The 20,566-nt window shown below is 41.3% G+C and overlaps 1 protein-coding gene across 1 annotated transcript in view; it reads right to left on the bottom strand.

Moving 5' to 3' along the window:
* The window catches only part of cspg4 (chondroitin sulfate proteoglycan 4), a 45,414-nt gene that overhangs the window by 11,306 nt on the left and 13,542 nt on the right, over window positions 1-20,566 (bottom strand). Inside the window, 5 exon segments of the mRNA XM_027004064.2 lie at window positions 1,128-1,598; window positions 4,257-5,158; window positions 5,161-5,197; window positions 5,200-7,812; window positions 8,581-8,744. Of these exon segments, the coding sequence (XP_026859865.2) occupies window positions 1,128-1,598; window positions 4,257-5,158; window positions 5,161-5,197; window positions 5,200-7,812; window positions 8,581-8,744 (4,187 nt within the window).

A 20,566-nucleotide genomic window follows, 5' to 3' on the forward strand; every position in this document is an offset into this window, starting at 1 on the left:
ATCACTCCATAAAGACCAAGCTCAAAGGGTGCTATGGCGAACTAAAGCTTTTAAACAGCTGTCAATACAATACATAGCCTAGAAATTCATACTCTGTCCAGAAATTACTTGCTACTTGGGTTTCCAATCACCAACTGGCAATCTTCTGGAAGCAAAAAGAAGACCAAACTAGGACACTCACTGTAACTTTTAAAGACTAACCTAACGCCAGAATTAACCCAAGCAGTTTCTTCCACTTCAGCTTTAAATGTCGCTATAAAATTATGCTTAAGTAGGACAAATATGGCCCAACATCTCTGTTGACAACTCTCAATTCTGTGGTCCTAATCTAATGGAGCCATCCAATCAATTCAAAATAATAACCTATCAAAGATTTCCATGATCTGTGTTCAGTTCCTACTCTCCACCACTTCTTCACAGTGGGGCCTTTGACAATCTTTAAGTGCTCAGTAAGAACCTTGTGTAGACACTTTATTGTCGGAATATATGGGCCAGTTTATTTTGGCTTGGGGCAGCAGGGCAGCTCCGACAGAATTTCCACCCGTGCTCGAATAGAAGCTGCTGGGGATAAGCCTCACTCTGCAGCCTTGAGAACAGTGTCTAACCACCTCCATGATGCTCAGCACTGTTACGCTCACATGACCCACAGTGCTTTTCCACCAGGACCCAATCATTTTACTCTCACTGTTTCCACTAGACCTTTGGACCACTGCTAAACATCACAGAGCTTTTTCACAGAGATTCACAAAGAAAGCTAAGATCACACTGAATAGGGAAAAGAACAAGAAAAAGAAAAGGTAGGGAGAGAGAGAGAGAGAAAGAAAGGACATTGATTACTTCTGTCACTAAAACACAGAGAACATCCCTACTCTGTAGTACAAACAACTGGTGTGATCAGAGTCTGGCTCGATGGCTATTATTCTGTGAATGACTTGTAATTAAGATGCAGAAAATGCCATTTCATGTCTGGCTGTGCCTAAATAATACAGCTAACCCTAGGGAGTGAATTTATTTGTGCTCACTGAAAGCATCTTTCCACTTTTCCACTTTTTAATTAAACCTAACCCCCTGCCGCCAAAAAACCCCCCAAAAAACCAAAAAAACCCAAAACAAAACAGGGCACTCACATCTTCCCAGGTGAAGGTGACAAGCCCAGCTTCATCCCTATCCAGATATCTGAGGTCTCCATGTTGAGGTGCCTCCTCTACGATGAACTCCACACTGATGGACCTGTAGAAAGGGTGCGTGATGTTGAGCACCTCCTCACTGAGTGCCAAGACTCCGCCTTCCCTCAGCGTGATGTTGACCGCCTGGACAGGGATGATCCGAGGAACGATATCCACCTGCACCTGCAGGTCCTCCACCGTGGTGAAGCCGTTACTCACGTCCAAGGTGAACAGGTCCCTGCCCTGCAGTGAGGCTGACACGTACAGGACCACTCCCTTGTTCACGTCCTCCTGAGTGAAGGAGTGGATGTAATCCAACATGGGTGCCTCAGTGGTCTCTGAGTTGTTAGTCAGTCTGACCAGGTGGCCAAGACGTGGTGCTTCCTTTATATTAAAGACCATCTCAGCAGGCAAGATGTCTGACTGCTCCACCTGAGAGGGAGATGGAATAGGCTTTAGTGTGTATCAGTAATAGTACATTTGTTCAGGTTTATGCTTTTGAGTCTGGATGAGTAAAACAACCTCCAGAAATAAAATATTAAGTATTGCTATTCTCACACATTTATATTAATTGAAAAATAATCACTGAATTGCATTTACAAACCAATCAGACAGTATAGACGTATCCTTGTCAAATGCAAATTCATAAGATACATCAACCCCTCAGTATTCATACATGTTCTTGACAGCCCTGTGTACTTTATTTGAAATGACCTGTAGCTGAGACTAGCTTGTAACCACAGAGTTTTCAGAGAAAACTGGCACTCATAATATAAATGAGATTAATTTTTTTTCTCTCCATAAAGCATGTAGTAACCCTAAGCAAAAAGCAAACTTAGCAAAAAGTAACTGAGCTGTGACTCAGAGTAAAGTAGCCAAGGAGAATGGCATCTATAATGACTTAGCATGGAAGGTATTATTCTCAAAGGCAGTACTGCGTCATTATGGAGGGTTCTAAGAATAGAAGGTCAGCCATATACCAGATGCAAATCATAGCAGGGACTAAACTATGAACGAAAATGCTTTTCCTCCAAAACAGCATTTTGCAACACAAAGCACAGAAATATTTGAATAGATTTATGAGTTTATCATTTGATAGGTTTGACAATAGTGACAGTGTGGTTTTTGAAAGTTCTATGGTTATAATGTGCAACAGTCATGCACATTTTTTTCTTTACTGTAGAGTACTACTCTGGTAATACTAAAACACACAGTGGGTCAGTGGGTCTTTGTGTTGAATCATGTGTTCATTAAAACATGTACAGTTTTGTCATGTTGCTTTACACTGTGTGCACAATTATTAGGCAAGAGAGTATTTTGACCATATCATCATTTTTATACATATTTTCCAACTCCAACATGTATAAACCTGAATGCTTATTGGATATAAGCATATTAGGTGATGTGTATTTGTGTAATGAGGGAGGGTGTTGCCTAAGGGAATCAACACCCTTTATCAAGGTATCAACACCCTTTATCAAGGTATCAACACCCTTTATCAAAGCAGCTTCTTTTCCTCAGGCAAAATGGCTCAACCAAGAGAAAAGTCAAAAATTGTAAAAGGTTTTTCAGAGGGAGGCAGCATGTTGGGGCGCGATCACAGAACCATCAAACGTATTGTTGCAAATAGACAACAGGGTCACAAAAAACGTGTTGAGAAAAAAATAAACAAATGAATTACCAAAGATTTGAGGAGAATCAAATGTGAAGTGACCAGGAGCCCATTATCCCCCCGTGCTGTCATATTCCTGAACTGCAACCTACCCGGAGTGCACAGAAGTACAAAGTGTTCAGTACTCAGAAACATGGCCATGGTAAGGAAGGCTGAAACCCGACCACCACTGAACAAGATCTGTAAGGTAAAACGTCAAGACTGAGCCAAGAAATATCTGAAGACATATTTTTCAAAGGGTTTATGAACTGATGAGATGAGCAAGACACTTAACGGACCATATGGATGGGCCCGTGGCTGGAACAGTAACAGACACAGAGCTTCACTTCAACACATGCACCAGCAAGGTGGAGGTGGGGTGATATGGGCTGGTATTATTAAAGATAAGCTAGTTGGGCCTTTTTGGGTTGAAGATGGACTCAAAATCATCTCCTACACCTACTGCCAGTTTTTAGAAGACACTTTCTTCAAGAAGTGATGCCGGGGGAAAAGTCTTCATCTTTCAAAAAGACCATGATTTTTATGCAGGACAATGCTCCATTGCATGCATCGAAGTACTGCACTGTGTAGCTAGCCAGTAAAGGCTAGATGAAAGATGAAAGAATAATGACATGGCCCCCTTTCTCACATAAAACATACTGAGAACTTGTGGGCCCTTCTTAAACAGGAGATTTATGGTCAAGGAAAACAGCACAACTCTCTGAACAGTATGTGGGAGGCTGTGGTTGCTGCTGCACAAAAAGTTGATCAACAGATTAAGAAACTGACAGACTCCATGAATGGAAGGCTTATGCCTGTTATTGAAAAGAAGGGTGGCTATATTGGTCACTTTGTTTTTGAAATGTCAGAAATGTTTATTTGTAAATTGAATTGGTTATTATTCTCAGTTTAACAGATGAAAATAAACAAGTGAAATGAGGAAAATAGTTGCCTAATAATTATGCACACATGGGTATTCTCCTAAGAAAGCCAAAACCTCACTTTTACTTTCTTAATATTCAGGTTTGAGGTTTATTAACATTTTGGATTGACCGAGAGCACTGTAGTTGTTCAATAATAAAATAAGTCCTCAAAAATACAACTTGCCTAATAATTGTGCACACATTGTAGGTTTAGCTGTTTTATTGAAACAAGAGTTCATGAATATTAGCTGTTTTTTATCTGTGTTGGTCAGTAACCTTGATGCATTGCTTTTCATGTGCTGGCTTTATGTCTTTCACCCTTGATTAACCACAACATATCTATGCTCTTAAGTTAAAATATTTATTGATATGATATGCAACATACACATCCTAAAAATTCCCAGATCTTTGAGTTTCATATTTCTTAATGCTTTAATGATGAAGGATAACAAATGAATAATTTGGCATTTCCCAATAATAGTCAGATTTATACATTTTAAAGTAGCCAGCTCTTACCCTCAAATGGTCCTGGTTGATGACAGAATGCTCTCCTTCATATGCAATGATCACCTGGTTGTAGGTAACTCTAGGTTCAGACAGGTATCCTTGCTTGAAGATCTTAATTCTGAAAGTCCCTTCCACAGACATGTCTTTTGCATGCACAGTGAAGGTAAATGAGTCTTTGGATCTGAGGCTCTGAACACTATGCTCATAGGACACCACACCTTTCTTCAGGTCCTCCTGAGTAAAGCGAGTAGCCTCAATACCACTGACTATAATCCTGCCATCACTAGGAGGAGAGGTTATATCATATGTAATTTCTGCAGTGTTTCTAATGTCCATGTTGGATTCTGTGCCCAGAAGACTGGTGTCAATAGTCTTGGTGCTGCCATGGTCAATGACAACCATGGTGTTGTTAATCACATGGAGGTATGGCTCTCCTGCCTGCACCTGGAGCAAGGCTGTTGTCTTGTGAAAACCATCAGACACTTGAAGCTGGAAGCGTTCACGATCGGCACCATGATGGACAAACAGAACTTTCCTATCTCTCAAGTCTGCTTGAGTGAAACGGTACAGAGGTTGTGAAGGGTCCGTGGATGACACAATTTTGCCTGAAAGAATTCCCACTCGAGCATATACCAGGTGGGTGTCATTAAAGTCAGAATCATCATCCCTAAACAGAATGTCATCTGTGGTCAGCAAGCGCTGGTCATTTCTCACTATGTTAAAGGGTTTATTTATAACCCTCTGGGGTATGTGATCATTTCTAGATTGAATTGCTATGTTAAATATATCTCTGAGGACCTCCTGTCCTTCAGTTTGTGCACTACTGCCTCTGTCCTCTATAAGTACTTTGAAGGTGAACTGGTCATGGCTACTCTCTGATCCATCATGTTTGTAGATAAGCCTATTCAGAGAAGATCCTCATTACTGAAAACTCGTACTGCACCTTCAACACCTTGGCCACTCCAGGAGGGGAGTCCCTAATGAGATGGCCATGCTTTGGGTCTTGTAAAATTTTGTACACAAAGTCCGTGGAGCTGGGAGACTGTGTCCAAAGGTATTCTTTATTTAAGATGTTTTCATTACCTTCCAGCACTACCAATATCTCATTGGTCAGAGAAGGGATGTTGGAGTCAGCTTTAATACTTATTGGATAGGTATACAATCTAGAGTACTGATCCTCTGCAAATACTTTAAATTGAAGATAATCCTCAGCATCAACAGCCCTTCGGATTGTGGTTCTGTAACTCACATGTCCAGTATTAATATCTTGTTGAGTGAAGCTGTCTCCATCTGACAGATCCCTACCCTGCAACATCAAGGCACCGAGTGTTGGACGCGTCCAGATAATATAATTGACTGATCCTGAGTCAGTATTCATTCCCTTCACTATAGCCTCCAGCTCCACTTGCCTAATGACCCTTGGTTGTCCTTCTGTAATTTTGAGAGGAACAATCTTAGCCATTCTGACCTGAGCAGGCATGATCTTAATTATGAATGTATTGTCTTGAACAGTAAGCTGTCCAAGGTGAAGATTAAAATAAAGGTACTCAGTCTGTGTGTCCTCCAGATCATCTAAAATTGTGGTAATGTATCTCAGTCTATTCTGCTCAAGATCGGCTTGATGAAACTGTGACACTCTGTATGGAACACCATCATCTGCAATAATCTGCAGTTCTCCAAATCTTAGTGGCTGTGTAACATTGAATAGGACATCTCCAGTTCTGGGAGTGGTAAACACAGCTAGATTCTGAATTCCAATGGATGAGTTTGTGCCCTGAGTGATGAGGAGGCCGGTGTTGGTCACCAGGGTCATTTGTGGCTGTGTGACTGCAAGTTTAAAAGTGGTTGACTGACTGATCAGATCCCCATCTGAAACCTGTAGGGTGAGTCCAGTCACAGAGCCTCCTCTATGGATGTAGTAAATGAGCCCATCTTTAAGCTGTCTGCAGGAGAACTCTTTCAGGCTCCTCCCAGGCTGCTGTGCATTCTCCAGGTAACCATTGGGGTTAGGGTCAGAAGTGACGGTAACAACAAGCTCATCACACCGATTGTCTGAATCAACTATTTTAATCAGGTTGGGGTTTAAGCGAGTGCGACCATATGCTGTGACTGAAATTTCTCCACCGCTAAGCTGGGGAATGTCATTGACAGGAAGAATTTCCACTGGAAGAACATACTGGTGGGGACTCTTCAAACATTCAGGAAGATTGGAACCATGTGCAACCACCTCTAGCTGGATCTGATCACTGTATTTTTCATTGCCATCATGAAGATACTTAATCTTCTTATTCACCACATCTAGGAGGGTGAACTTCTTACTGCGTCTAGTGTTAATGTTCATGTCTACAAGCCCATACCAAGGATCACTCTGGAGGGTGAAGATGATCTGAGACTGTCGGATCCCTGCAGCATTTAGATTGAGTGCTGGGTTGAGGTTGATTATATCAATAAAAGCTTCTCCACCCTCAGGAACAAGCAGAGCATTGACATCCAAGAGCTTGGAGACATTTTTATAGATATCTGGCATGTCTTCAGTTGGCAAACAGTGTCTTTCATCAGGTCTCATATCGTCATGTATGATCCGTACTGGGGATGTAGTTGTAGTCATCTCCACATCATAATAGGTGGAATAATCATAGTCCTCTCCCTCACATTTAACATGAACATCTTTAGTTATTAATGCATCCTGTAGGCTTCTTTCTTTCTGGTTAACCTTGATTTCTCCTAAACAACCAATGAATGACTCAGAAGTGATCTCCTCCTGCATGCGAATCAGGTAATTGTCATGGAATACATCCTTCATTTTTCCCTGAATGCCTCCTAAGTATAGATTTCCGACAAGATCCAGTTTTTCTGAGCCATTTAGAGGGACTGAGGCAGATTCACTATCCACTGTAATTTCAAAAGTGGTGGGTTCGATATGAATTCTTATCCTGTGCCACTGGTCATCATCTAACCTCACATTCAGGTTGTTCAGAACCACCATACCAATACCCACGTCTACAACACCTTTTAAGTAACCACTCATCATTCCCAGGGCAAGGAAATCGGATTGATAACCTGGGTGGAAGAGAAGCAGAGAATCTTCTATGGTAGTTTTCATCAGCATTTCCATGCTGCGAGAGCCAGTGTTGGCTCTGGTCCAGGTTGGGAAAGACATAAAGGAGTCAGGACTCAAAAAACTGGTGGCCTCCCCATCTCCAGCCTCAAATTCACTACTGCAGATATCCTTAGTATCATGGCAGACAGTTGCTTCTGAAGACAAAATATCAAACTGTTGGGACTCAAACTTTACATTGCTTATGCAGCCTCTGAGGAAGGGCACAGCAGTACTGAGATAATCAACTTCCAGGTCTCCCACTCCACCAAGGAATACACCCACGTCAATGCTGAGGTCCTCCTCATCTCCTTCTACTCCCACAAAGGTTGTGAAAATGTTGTCCACAGTCATACTGAGTTTGTTTTCTTTTAGTACAAGAGATACATGGTGATCCAGCAGATTATTCAGCTGCACACCCATAGAGGAGTACAGCACCACCTCTCTGGATCCAATATTCATCCTCGCCTGTGGAAACAAGCACAGATAAAAAGAATATTTTGATTTGAAAGTGCTATATTTCTTTTTTAAAGACATTAATGCTAAAGGCACACACCACATTTAAATTGTATTTACGTTGTATTTAAAATGGAAAGTTTATGTCTGCTTCTTACTTTCCTCTTGCATTCTGCCAAGGCAATTAATTATGAGATTATGATGTCAAGATTCTCAGTAAAAATAACAGAATGGATAGATGAGACAATGCCTCTTGATATATTTTCTGAATTCATTAAAAAAGAAAGCACAGTGGATGATGCCTTTTTAATTAAATATTTCATAATACTGTAAATTATGAAATGTGATCTATGTGTGCTGCGAGACCAAACATTTTCTTGAGGGGATGAAAGATATAAACTCAGGTAATTTACTGACTACAGCTCCAGATAAGATGTTATCCATGTATGATGAGCAGAGAATTGAAGCACAGCCTGTTTAAATAGAAAGCAGCTGAAAACACATCTGACTTATCAATGCACAGTTCATATGGATGAGAAATCAAATGACTGCATCTGAGACATGAATATTTGGTTCTTATAAGGAACTGAAGACACACTCTTTTATGCATGAATGGCCAGAGAGAAACAAGATCCATTTTTTAATATGCATTTCATGGCATTCATGGGTGTTGAAAGTGTAATACAGAAGCACATATGCTGTGTGTGGATATTCTTGTATGCTTTCTATACTAAATCTCCTTCAAGATAACATGACATCTTTGGCAGCTGTGCTCCTCACCTGTAACCTGCCATTGGACAACTCCAGGGACAGGTAGTCTGTGTTCCCAGCAGCTAGGAGGAGAAGCCCACTGCGTCTGCTTGTCTTAAACTGGAGCGACAGATGAAAACTAAACAGGTCCTGCACCGCATCTATCCGACAGTAACTGTCCCCAAAGTATGAAACTGAAAGCAGAAAAAGGGGAAGAGAAGTGTCAGGCATGTCACAGTTCTGACGTTCATGTAATTCAGTTACAGAATCTGTCAAACAAAAAGATGCTTGTGCATAAGGAAACTGACGAGAAAGATACACAGTGGATAATGGATAAACTTACATGCTGATTCAATCTTACACAGCTGCTGCAAACAAAAAGAAAATTGGAAAGGTTGTGGAAACTGCTTGGAGGATTCTCTTCCTAAGCTAGCTTTCAGAACCCCATGAGAACGTTTGGCCTGCCAGCACTACTACAGGATTTCCCAGGCTTTGACTGTGTAATGTCTGACTCTGTGATAATTCAACCACCTGCCTAACACATGAACTCACCAGAAAACCCCTCTCTTCTCTCACACAGTGTAACACACAGAGGGATTGGATTATCTCCCATTGCCTCCACTTTTAAACTAGACCAGGCAACAAAGGTCTCAGAGGTAAGGGATTCCCAAGGCCTGAGCCAAGCAATAGACTACAAAAATATGTCACAACCACCCACAAGTCATACAGAGCAGAAGTCACTGCTGCATAACTCTCAGGAAAATACCTAAAAGTACTTCCATCATACACAAATGGGATATATTAATGTTTTGAACATGTTCTTTGATTTTACACTTCAAGGACTTAATTATACCAAATAATGTGTGAAAATGAACAAAGTGAGATTGTATCTGATAAAAGGAAACAAGAAAGATGAGTATTACTAGCATTTCTGCATCTGCAATACAAGCTTACAGACTCCAGTTCTAACAAAATAAATGGATCATTTCCGATACAGAAATTGCTCATTTCGGATACAGAGATTGCTGATGTCAGATGCAGTGTAAATTGAACTTTAAATCATCTTCATCTCTATTACTAATACAGAAATCAGGGATGAGTTATACCTTGAACACTACCTAAAATGTTAACACCAAACCACAAAAGCTTGTTTTTTATCTGTCATCTGCTGAACTCTACAATCTGTGCACAATGTACATTGGGAAAAATAAAATCTCTCAAGTAGACAGCACATAAAGAGAAAATTATTTTTTCCTCAAAAGGCACATTTTCCATGTTAAACAGAATTGTGAAATGTCTATTTCTAAAGTAAGACATTAAAAATGACCTCCCACAGGTGGTAATAGAGCATTGAAAGAGATATATCTGTAATATATGGGCTTCCGCCATGGTGCAATATTCTCTAGCAGTTGTGCTATTACTTCCATTTTATGGTAAGACTATGGTAAGACAAATGACAAAATGCTTACATGTGTGTAGCTGAAATGATTTTACCACTCTGTGCTAATTTGACTGTGTGAATCGTTGCTTCTCTTCAGAGCTGTGCACATAAATGTAAGTGTAAATTAGCCAGAAGAGTTAAGCTTACATTAAAACTCAGGTATGCCTGTAAGAACTCTACCAATAAAAATAATAGAAAAATAAGGATTTTATGTTAAGAACGATCAAAAATCCATTTATGCAATAACTCAAAGGTGTAAAGTTCGATGATTTTTATGCTTGCGGTTATACCAGGCCATTTTGAACCACAAACTAATGCAGGTCCACACCTTGTAGAAGCATAAGTCAGGTAAGGTTGGTTCTGCTTTAGTCAGTTTATGTGCTTAACATGTACCTATTTTACAAACAAAATGGCGAAATAATTTTCAAGCATTGTGAAAGGACATTGGAATTTCCCATCAAAAATGCACAGAAGTATTAGCGAAGTCTGTACAATATGACAGAAAGCCCTTTTATCTCCTGTGTGCTCAGCCTATTGTGAACACAGTGAACTTGTGCCCTTTCTCCTTTCTTTTATCTTCCTCCTTTATGAAAAGATCCTTAAATATTTAAACATTTCCGGGTCAAGCATTCAGCTTTAACCCCCTGAAAGTCCCTTATTAGAATCTCATGCCAACACAACATTTTCCGTGGTCCTTTTAGGCTTGGATGAGAGGCCTCTTTTGCAGCTCACCTTGTAAATCCCTATATGATGTGTTTTCATTCACCTGTGCTGTCCATTCCTACTGGAATCCTTTAGAGTGTGCTGTGTGCTGTTTTCTTTGCAAGTTTACCTTTACATCAGTGTGCTCTTGCTCTCAGTTTGACCTTGTCCAAATTTCTCCCACAGATATCCCGCAATCCTTTGCTAGTATTTTGATGATGCAAGGACAATCCATTTGTGTTACTTCCTCCAAACAGTTGTCAATAATGTTACAAAGAGCAAGTATGGTGTCATTCTCTTGGAGTATCAAGCAGAATGAGCCCATCGTGGGTTGGGTTTTCTGTTGTCTTTAAACTTTACCAGGTTTAGGTGTAGTATTGGCAGTATTCTTTGAAAAGTGACAGGAGATCCGCACTTGCCATATGGATTAAAGTGGAACCTACTGAATGTCCAAAAAATATTTTGTATTAATTTATATATCATATAGAATTTATGTGATTATATTTTAACAAGGCAAAATTTGATGTTTTTAAACAAAACCCGCAGCATATTACCAAGCACTATTTTGCGCAAACTCTCAAAGTGGCAATAGTTGTTGTTCTGTTGTGATCCTAAACCATACTAAAGCACAGTATAAATGGACAATGTGCAATGGCAGTGTAAACAGGTAAGAGGAAACATCATTGTTTAAACTAAAGCAAAATCTCTTGCTATGATTCTGGGCACGAATCTGAGTGAATTAACATTTAAAGTGAAAAAGTCAAGTGAATAGAGAAAATTGTCTTCAAACAATAAGTCAAGGTATCTACCACCTTATACATGCTGCTTTCCTGATATTTTATTGATTTTGATGGTTAAATATAGTTGACATTTTGTATACACTTAACGTATAGATATATAAAGTTATACATTTTTGATACACTTTGATATGTTGGGTTTGAAATGGTAGCTAAGCAAAGCACACCCATCTATCTGCTGTGAGGGACTGATTATGTTGACATAATCACGTCCATGACTGTGGTCATAGGGAGGTCTGCCAAGCATTAGGAGCTGCCAGTTATAGAATCAGGCAGAGTGAGATCAAGGAAGAGGGAAAAAGAGAAAGAGAAAGAGGGCAAAACATAAAGGGAGAAAGAGAGAGAGAGATAGAGAGATTGAGGTTAACTAGAAGAATTACAGGCAACTTTTCAGTCCTCATAGCTGAGTTTTTGTTGCTGTCGAGCCACAATGGAACGTACACAGGACAAAATATGGGAGTGACTGAAGCCAAAATACAGTAATTCTACTAAGTCTGCCTGCTGTTTCAGAGCTTCACGCAAGCAGCAGCCTGAGTGAACTGTGCATGCCCTGAGTGTGAGAAACACAATGGTTGTACTCAGCACAGCTAGCATGTCTGGATCTGGAACACATTAAAGGTTTCAAGATTTTAAATTGGACATGTGTTTAAGGACCCAAATCCTTTACTGGAGTTCTCTGTGCACCATACATTTTGCACATTTTTGTATGCTATATCATTCAGCAGTTTTTCCCAGCAGGGACAGATTTTCTCGGGGGCGGAATGCTGGAGGCAGGTCTGGCAGAATTAAACAGACGGAAAGGGAGCCTGAGGTTGCTTTATGTAGAGAAAAGAAAGAAAACTTGAGGAAAATTTGGTTACTAACACAACGCTGGAAATTTACAATTTGAGTGCATCCTGTCTACTGGGAAAAAAAAAAAAATTTAGATTTTGAACAGAACAATTCTGTTTCTTTGTGTGTTTCCTGTGTGACATAATGGTCTGAAAAAGCGGAAAAATTCCATTTTGAGTCCATATGCCTTTCTCAAGGATAAGATGATACTCCATGGAATACTATTATCCTGCTGAACATAACCATGGAAGCAATAAATAATTGTTTGTGTGTGTCTGTGTCTTTTGGCTCTGGACAGGCCAGATGGCTGCGGTCAGAGGAATGGTCAAGTTTGTGTTTATGTTGCTCTTAAGGACAAGGGTCTGTCTGTCTCCACTTTGGATGAGTCCTCAAACCAAATCTGCTCTACTGACATAACTCACCTGCTCTGCTGACCTAACTCATGCTGACCTAACTCACGCTGACCTAAATCACGCTGACCTAACTCACCTGCTCTGCAAACCTCACTCAAAGACAGAAAGGGGGGGTACCAACTGCAACTACTGTACAGAGCAGACAGTCATTTGTGGTTCTTTCTGTGCTTTTGATTTGGCATGTGGGAGTCAGAATCCATGAAGAGTCAGGATTGTTTTGAAAGTCTGGGCTTTTCTGCCAGGCGGATGCAATCGACTAACAGCTTGGAGTTCAGGCATTCCTAACACAGTCTTAGAGCTCTTCAACTGCTTGAAAAGTATTTGAGTTGAATGTAGATTTGTTAAGTTTGATTTGTGAGCACATATCTCCTCAAAATCACAAATCTCGCATTATTCTCTCCGAATGAACCACAGATCAGATATTTCTAATTGAATTTGAAGTAATCTGCCCCTTCAGTCACTTTTGTCTGGTAACTGGTAACTGTATCATCATTTGCTGATGTATATGAGAAATGCACTTATAGATTTGGAAGATGATGCATATAATATACATTTTTTTTCTTTCCTGTGAGTAAATCATGTGGGATTATGATATTTTCACCAAGAAAATGAAGGAGAAAAGCATGTTTCTCTGAGAGTCCACGGTAACGGCCACTGACGACTAGATCTGCTGAGTAAACCCCTCTCTTGTGTAACTGCAGGAGCAAAATGATGGGCCTATGTCTATAAATAATGATTATGTTGGTGATTTGTTACACTGGTTGTTTAGCAATGTCATGGCAGGGGAACAGAGAGAGAGAGAGATTGGGGAGATAGAGAAACAAGGGGAGATAGAGAAGAGGAGAGAGGGAAAGAGAGAGAGACAGTGTGTATGTGCTGGTTATAATTATATGAAACATTAGATGCGATCATTTAACTGGGGCCACTCCATGTTTGGACATGACAACGTTTATGTGTATAGTTAAGTATATGTGGCTATTGTTGTTGCTATGAGAACATATTGCTAAAGTATTTTGAAAGTCTCAGAAACACTTTCATAATAATTTACAAAAAAAAAGCTGTGTTGATGACAAAACCAGCTGCATTTTCCACAGACACTGGCATGTAGGAAATCTGTCTGAGAATGGAGAGAATGCTTGGCTTAATGTGAGTCAGCCTCACAAACTAAACCAGTGATCAAATCTTAACAAACTTTAGACACAAAACAGATCATTGGTCAGTTGAGGAGGTGGGGAGGGCGCTTGCTCCATCTTCCTCATCCATAAACCATTTGTATGCTTCACTAATGAGGAGCTCTTCATTAGGGAATGTTAGGGGTTTAACAGTGAGACTGGGGCAGCAGTGCTGAAGTTATGGGAGGCAGCTGGTTGCTTTAGTGTGTATTTTCTCCTGGGAGAAGACACAGTCAAGCTCAGCGCAGCTTTGCTCTGGAGTTATAGACCCCAGAGTTCTCTTTGGCCTGTCTTCTGTGGGGCTCAGTTTACAGCCAGCCAGGAGAGCGCTCAGGGGTTGGGCCAGCCGGCATCGTATCAGACTGCAAACCAGCTCAGCATCCCTTAAAATTCAGGAAAATTCTCAGAGGAGCCCAAGAACCAGTGGATGCAGCATGGAGGAATAAAGTATAAATATGAGCCTCACTATAAACCATACTGCAGGCCAGCACTCTTCTGCTCAGGAGAAGAGCGCTAACACATGCATATGTGCACGTGCACACAGACACACAAATCAAGGGCAAATATTATCTGACTTCACGCATAATCCCCAACACCTTTCCCTAATAAGAAAAAAGAAAAACGTTGAATACTTACGTATACTTATATATATATACCTTATATATAATATCTTATATATACTAGTTTGCCCAGTTTTTCAACCTACAGATTACATTGACCCCTTTGAGTTTTGTAACGTTCTAGTTACCAGATACTGGTTACCATTCAATGTAATTCAAAGCCTGGACCCTGCTACTGCATTTAGTAGGCATTTAATAGTGACTCAGATTAGTATGCATATGTAATCAGTATATACATATTTGATAAGTTGGGAAAGAACTCAGGACATAATGTGTAATGGTGTGTAATTGATATAAATGTATACTGCAACACTCATATCACTGTGTTATGTAATTGAAGATTTTTGCAGTAACTCAGTACAAAATGTACAAGCACACAAATAAACACAAGTACGTGCGCACACACACACACAGACACACACATACACACACACACACACACACACACACACACACACACACACACACACACACACACACACACACACAGCAAAGTAAACCGCCTAAATGTTGTGCTGATGAGAGAAACATAGCAATAATAGAAAGACTCCTCTGTTGTCTGTGTTCACTATATGTAAAGCATCTGGGAAATTGTCCCAAAATGAAAACGAAAACACTTTTATTCTCTAAATGGACAAAGTACTTGGATTTCATCTTTCACTTAGTGCAGGAATGTATTTGTGTAACACAACAGTATGCATGATGGGGGAGTGTCTCTTTTCTACCATTACATTAAACCAAACACTTAAACAGGAAGTGGGGGGAAAAGGGTGAGAGGTGAGGGGTGCAGGACTCCATCTGGAGAGAAAATCACCTAAAACCTGCCTCCTCCTACCCGTCCCCCACCTCCTCTGCTGTGTACCCATCTCCCAGGCCTCCACTGACTGCTCAGATGTCCCCCACTCACCACGGCCCATTCTGCTCTTGGCAGGCACTGATTTCCCTGTTTGCTTTGCAGTAGCTCATGAGCAGAGGATGGGGGAAGCAGGGGTGTATGTGTGTTTGCGCAGTCGGGAGCGTTACAGTGCTGTAGTGCTGTGTTTCCCGCCATTCATACTGGGCCTTCTTTTTTGTCTAAGCCATGCTCTTTCCATGCTTAAACCTGCGAGCTCACTTCACACTGCCCGCGCCACTACAAGAGACTCGTAACATTTGACACAGAAGTGCTGGCTGTGTGATGTCACTCACCTTCTGGCACTGTAAGACAAACACTGATGTGAAGGGCACCACTGTGGGAGAGGGTGGGCGGTCTGCCTCGTGCCCTGCCTGCACAAAGAGCCACTCTGTGGCCCGCTGAGAGCTACGCAAGTGTTCCAGTCTCCCAGAATCACAGGCCACTCCCACTGACTTCACCTTAATTATTAACAAGCAGCCTGGCGTAACAAATACTTATTTGTCCTGGATAGATTTTAGGCTAATGGATAGAAATGCCACACTCCAGCACACCATGGCTCTGGGAACGTCTCTGTGAAAGTGGCTGATAACAGATGCTGGAGCTGTGTGTGTTTGAACTGTGTGTGTTTATGTGTGTGTGTGTGTGTGAGGCGGGGGCGCACAGGGAGCCAGTCTGTATTTACTCTGCCCTGATTCCCTGCTTGGATTGCAGCCCTACTGACCTCTCCTCCCCATGAGCAAATTTTCCTCTGCCCTCTCTGCTTTTTGTGGACACTCACAGGGTCCAGGAGAGGAGGGGGTTGGGTTCACAGGAAATGGTTAAGTCTGGATCTACTCAGTCAGGTGAGGAATCTGAAAATCAACACGGTGTAAAATTCACATCGTCTGGAATAAGTTTCCCCCCAGGTTTACTGTAGCTGGGAATTACAGATGTCTTGTTACTTTTCCATTCCTTCTACAGATGACATGACATGCTCTCTGTGTTAAATGCTCTAAATACCAGTTCTTTGAGGACAGCTGCTATACATAATCATTTTTTAAATATTTACTGAAGAATTTAAGGGTGGACATTAGAAGTGTTGTGCCCAGCCATTAGTTCCACTGGAATCTCTGATTATTATTTCAGCCTTTGTGTTTTCAGCAACATTGCTCTTATAAATCAGATGGCACACATCTGAGTAGACTGAGCTCCTGTTCTGCTGCCATTTGCTAATTCTACCTTCCAATGCCTTCTTGGTGCAGTAACAGCAGACCTCTTGGCTTTACAAAAAACTTGCCTTGCCTTTCAGAAATGCCTGTGTGCACCTGCATGTGCCTGTATGACCCTAACTTCTACAGGAGCCTCGGTCACCCCTGAGCACAGAAAACCTGCGCGTGATTGGAGTGTGACACTGATCTCTAACTGTAAGAACAGCCTGTAAGAACAGAGTGCCAGACTCACCCCGTCTGCCTCTGCTCGCTCATTCTCCATTCACTTGGGGGACTCGTTTTTGGGGGGCTCATAAAGGCTTTTCCAGCAGCACCTCCTGCTCCCTGGGTTTTCCTAGAAGCCTTCTGTCAGCTGGCCCGGGCCCTGCGAGCAAGCCCCACCCTCAGCAACAAGCTGCTTATGTCCTTTTTCCAGCAAGCTGCTGCTGTCTACCTCACCCAGCCTGCTTGTGCTCTTGATGCTTCTCATTACAGACACATTAGGTCCCAACCGCCGCTTGCCTCTTGTGCTGTAAGAACACACTACTGAAAATAAACACCCAGCTTTAGAAAACTATAGACCTGCTCAAAGCCTGGCCCTGTTGGAGCCATTCATTTAAAGTGGCAGTGTAGCGGTGCTCTTTAGTCTAATGCTTTATGAGTAAGGGGAAGGGGAGGAAGTATCAGTTACTGTGGAAAATGTATATCTGGAATTGTAGGTCATCGCATGGGGAGTTAATTCACTCAAAACATAATTCTTCTTTTTTTCCAACCTATTTATAATATTTAGATCTATTCTTTGTTCCTGCTTTGCTGCAGTAAGCTTATAATAGAGAAGTTGCCATTGGAAATAAAAGATTCCTAAAAGCTCAACTCAACTGTACATCACTTATTTGCATCTTGAATTGTTCACATTTGCATGTTTAATCAGGCCAAGGCGTGAGTGAATCAGGCCTCAGCTGGAGTCTGCCTGCAGTTCAGTCTCCGTAGGCTGGCACCACTCCTGATCCAGCACGCTCTCTGCTGCCACACTCATGTTAATGGTTTAAATATGTACTCGGCTGCTGATCCCCTAGAGAGATCCCCTGCATACTTGTGACAGCCGCTCATTTCCAACTCTCACCATTTTTATTTGCTTTCTTGGTCTCTTTCATTCCTCCCCGCCCCTCCTATTAGTTTGGCACCATATTACAAAGAGGAGCTCAAAGATGCAGTAAGAAAATAATTTAATAATAGTTTACACTCCTGGCACCATTACTGGGGTATTTTAAATCACCATTATTCAGCCAGAGTTCCCCATCGCTGGGTTGAAGTAAATGTAAGTGTTTAGATCATGACAAACATCCCAGTTAAAATTTATCATGGAGTCATATGGAATCCCCTCTCGTATCTCTCTTCTCTTAATCTCTTTTCTGTATGCTATTAATTAGCATACTGTTTTCACAGTATGTTCACATCATCTTAATTTTTCTCTTCATGATCAGATTCTTGTTCAAACCTGCCTGTGCTGCATCAGATAACACATGCACTGAAGTAAATCCTCAGAGAAGAAAAATGCTTCCTTAAGGTTAAAATTAAGAACATTTACATGATTATAATAAGCTCTGTATGCTGAATGCTCTGGTGTGCTTGCACTAAGAGTCTCTGCTGCTGTTGAGTCCCCTGAGCCGATCGACTGAAGGATTCTGTTACGGTGCACCAGGCACCCTGAAAGGACACGCAGAAAGGACACGCCGACACACACACACACACACACACACACACACACACACACACACACACACACACACACACACACACACACACACACATCTGCCACAGTCCCAATCACCCACTTATTAGTTATTGCACACACCTGTTCCTAATTTGCCCTCTTTTGGTGTCCTCACTATTTAGGCCCGTAGGTACCTGCCGTCGGTGCTTAGCATTGCCAGTAGTCCATCACCTGTACCTGCTCTCAAGCGCCCTTCAGTCCTGCATTTATTCTACACAGCAAGTTGTTACCATCGCATTGTCTGCTTTTTATTGTCGGGTTCGCTCGAGTCGAGCTGTTATGGAGAATAAAGATTCTGTCGCTTTTCACTTGCCTCTCGCCCCCTCCTTGCTGCCAACATCACAGATTTACTTCAGACATCCTTGCGATCAGGTGGCAAATGATATTTGCTTGCTCTGACACAGTCAAATTAGTCTATAATGTGCCTTAACAAAAATTCATAAACATGGCTGTGCGGGTTGCGACAGAATACCACATTCGGGAAGAACAACTATTGCTCAGGGAAAATATCTACATGGGGATCTGAAAGACGTCTTACGTGTGATCTAAGAATTTCCTTGGCCTACTATATCTCCATCTGTTAAACAGGCCAGGCGTCAGTCCCGGGGCTCAGGCGTCGGTGCTCTGGTGGGGGGAGGGGATTAGCAGGTTGACAGAAACAGAGGTGCTCCAGTGATTAGGGAGGTGACGTATGCATATAGCCTGCAGTTGGCTGCCCCACATACGCACATAAAAAGCACATCAATAAAGACAGCTCTGCATACAAGAGGAGCAAGCCTGCAGCTTTATTTAGGTGAATATGTTCACTCTGGCAGGACCCTTCTGGAGGTAGATGGGATTTTTTTGTACTCTGCAACCTCAAAATATTGACATTCTTGTTAGTCTGTGGTGGATTTGTGTTTGGCAGTGTACTTCACTGGGATAAGTAAGGGTAGGGAGCAGAGGAACAAGGTGGGGACGGGATAAGGGGTGGAAACTGGGGCAGGAAGGCAGGACTAGTGAGGGCACTTTGGGAAAGAAAGCAAAGGTAGAGTTAATATGGTCCAGTCTGATTTTGTGTTGTTTTAATACTGAGAGCTAAAGATGGACTTCTCTCCCAAATATATGAATGACTTTGCCATGAGTGATGTAGGTGATGGCTGTTGTCCTAATATGTAACATAAAGGAAGGCTTGAAAGAGGGCAATAGTGTAGAGGCAGTTTTTCACAGTAATATGGGGCCGGTTTCACCTCCCACAGGAGTCATCAGCCTCCTGCTCTTCTCTGCTCCATTTCCAACCCCTTCAGCTTGTAGTAATACAGCACACTATTCACATGTGTGACTATGACTTCCAGTGATAAAAATGCCTCACAAGTCACAAGACATGGAAAAACTCCTGGATAATCCCACTAATGTACATATTTTGTATTATATTGAACTAAATTGACTTAATCTGATGTGGAGAAAAATACAATCACACGTTTGACCTTTTATTTTTGGGTTGATACATTTATCTGAGTTTAGATGGTGGTTTTAAACTAAAAAAAAAAAAAGCTTCAAGGTATTTTTATTTTGTCTGTTTTTTACCATGTCTGTTGAAAAAAAATCCTGAAACATTTGGTTTGCCATAACATTGATGAGATATTTGCCTTTAAAATGTCAGCTGACCTTCTGTAAAGACTGTGTTGTGTGACATCCTACTATTTTTTTCCAGTGTTATTGGGGTGATCATTCTCTCTCGCATATGTCATTACTGTGCAGTGTATGGACGGTGTCCTTCAGAAAGAGCAGGAACACTGATTCAGTGGTACCTCACACATCGTATGCCTCCACAGACAGCCTGTGAAGGGTTCAACAGAACTACCTCTAAAACCTCCCTGTGAAAGAGACTTTATAAGAGCATCCATGATAAGAATATTTTGTGAAAAATTGTGGATGTAAAGTGATTTAAAGAAAAAACCTTGTTAACTCAAACTCAACTCAAACCGCTCAAAATAGTAAAAAACACAAACACAATTGAAAACTGGCTAGGACACAACCATATATATTAGGCACATTGGTAACTAATGTCAACAACTAGTGTCAATAATATATACGTACATATCTGCACATACATAACACAGAAATGAGTCACATTCTGTGAACACATTTAAAATCTGAAGGTTACGTATGTAAGAAGCAGATTTTGTCTTACAGTTAACAAAC

This window comes from Electrophorus electricus, chromosome 2, assembly GCF_013358815.1.
Source record: "Electrophorus electricus isolate fEleEle1 chromosome 2, fEleEle1.pri, whole genome shotgun sequence".
Lineage (NCBI taxonomy): Eukaryota > Metazoa > Chordata > Actinopteri > Gymnotiformes > Gymnotidae > Electrophorus > Electrophorus electricus.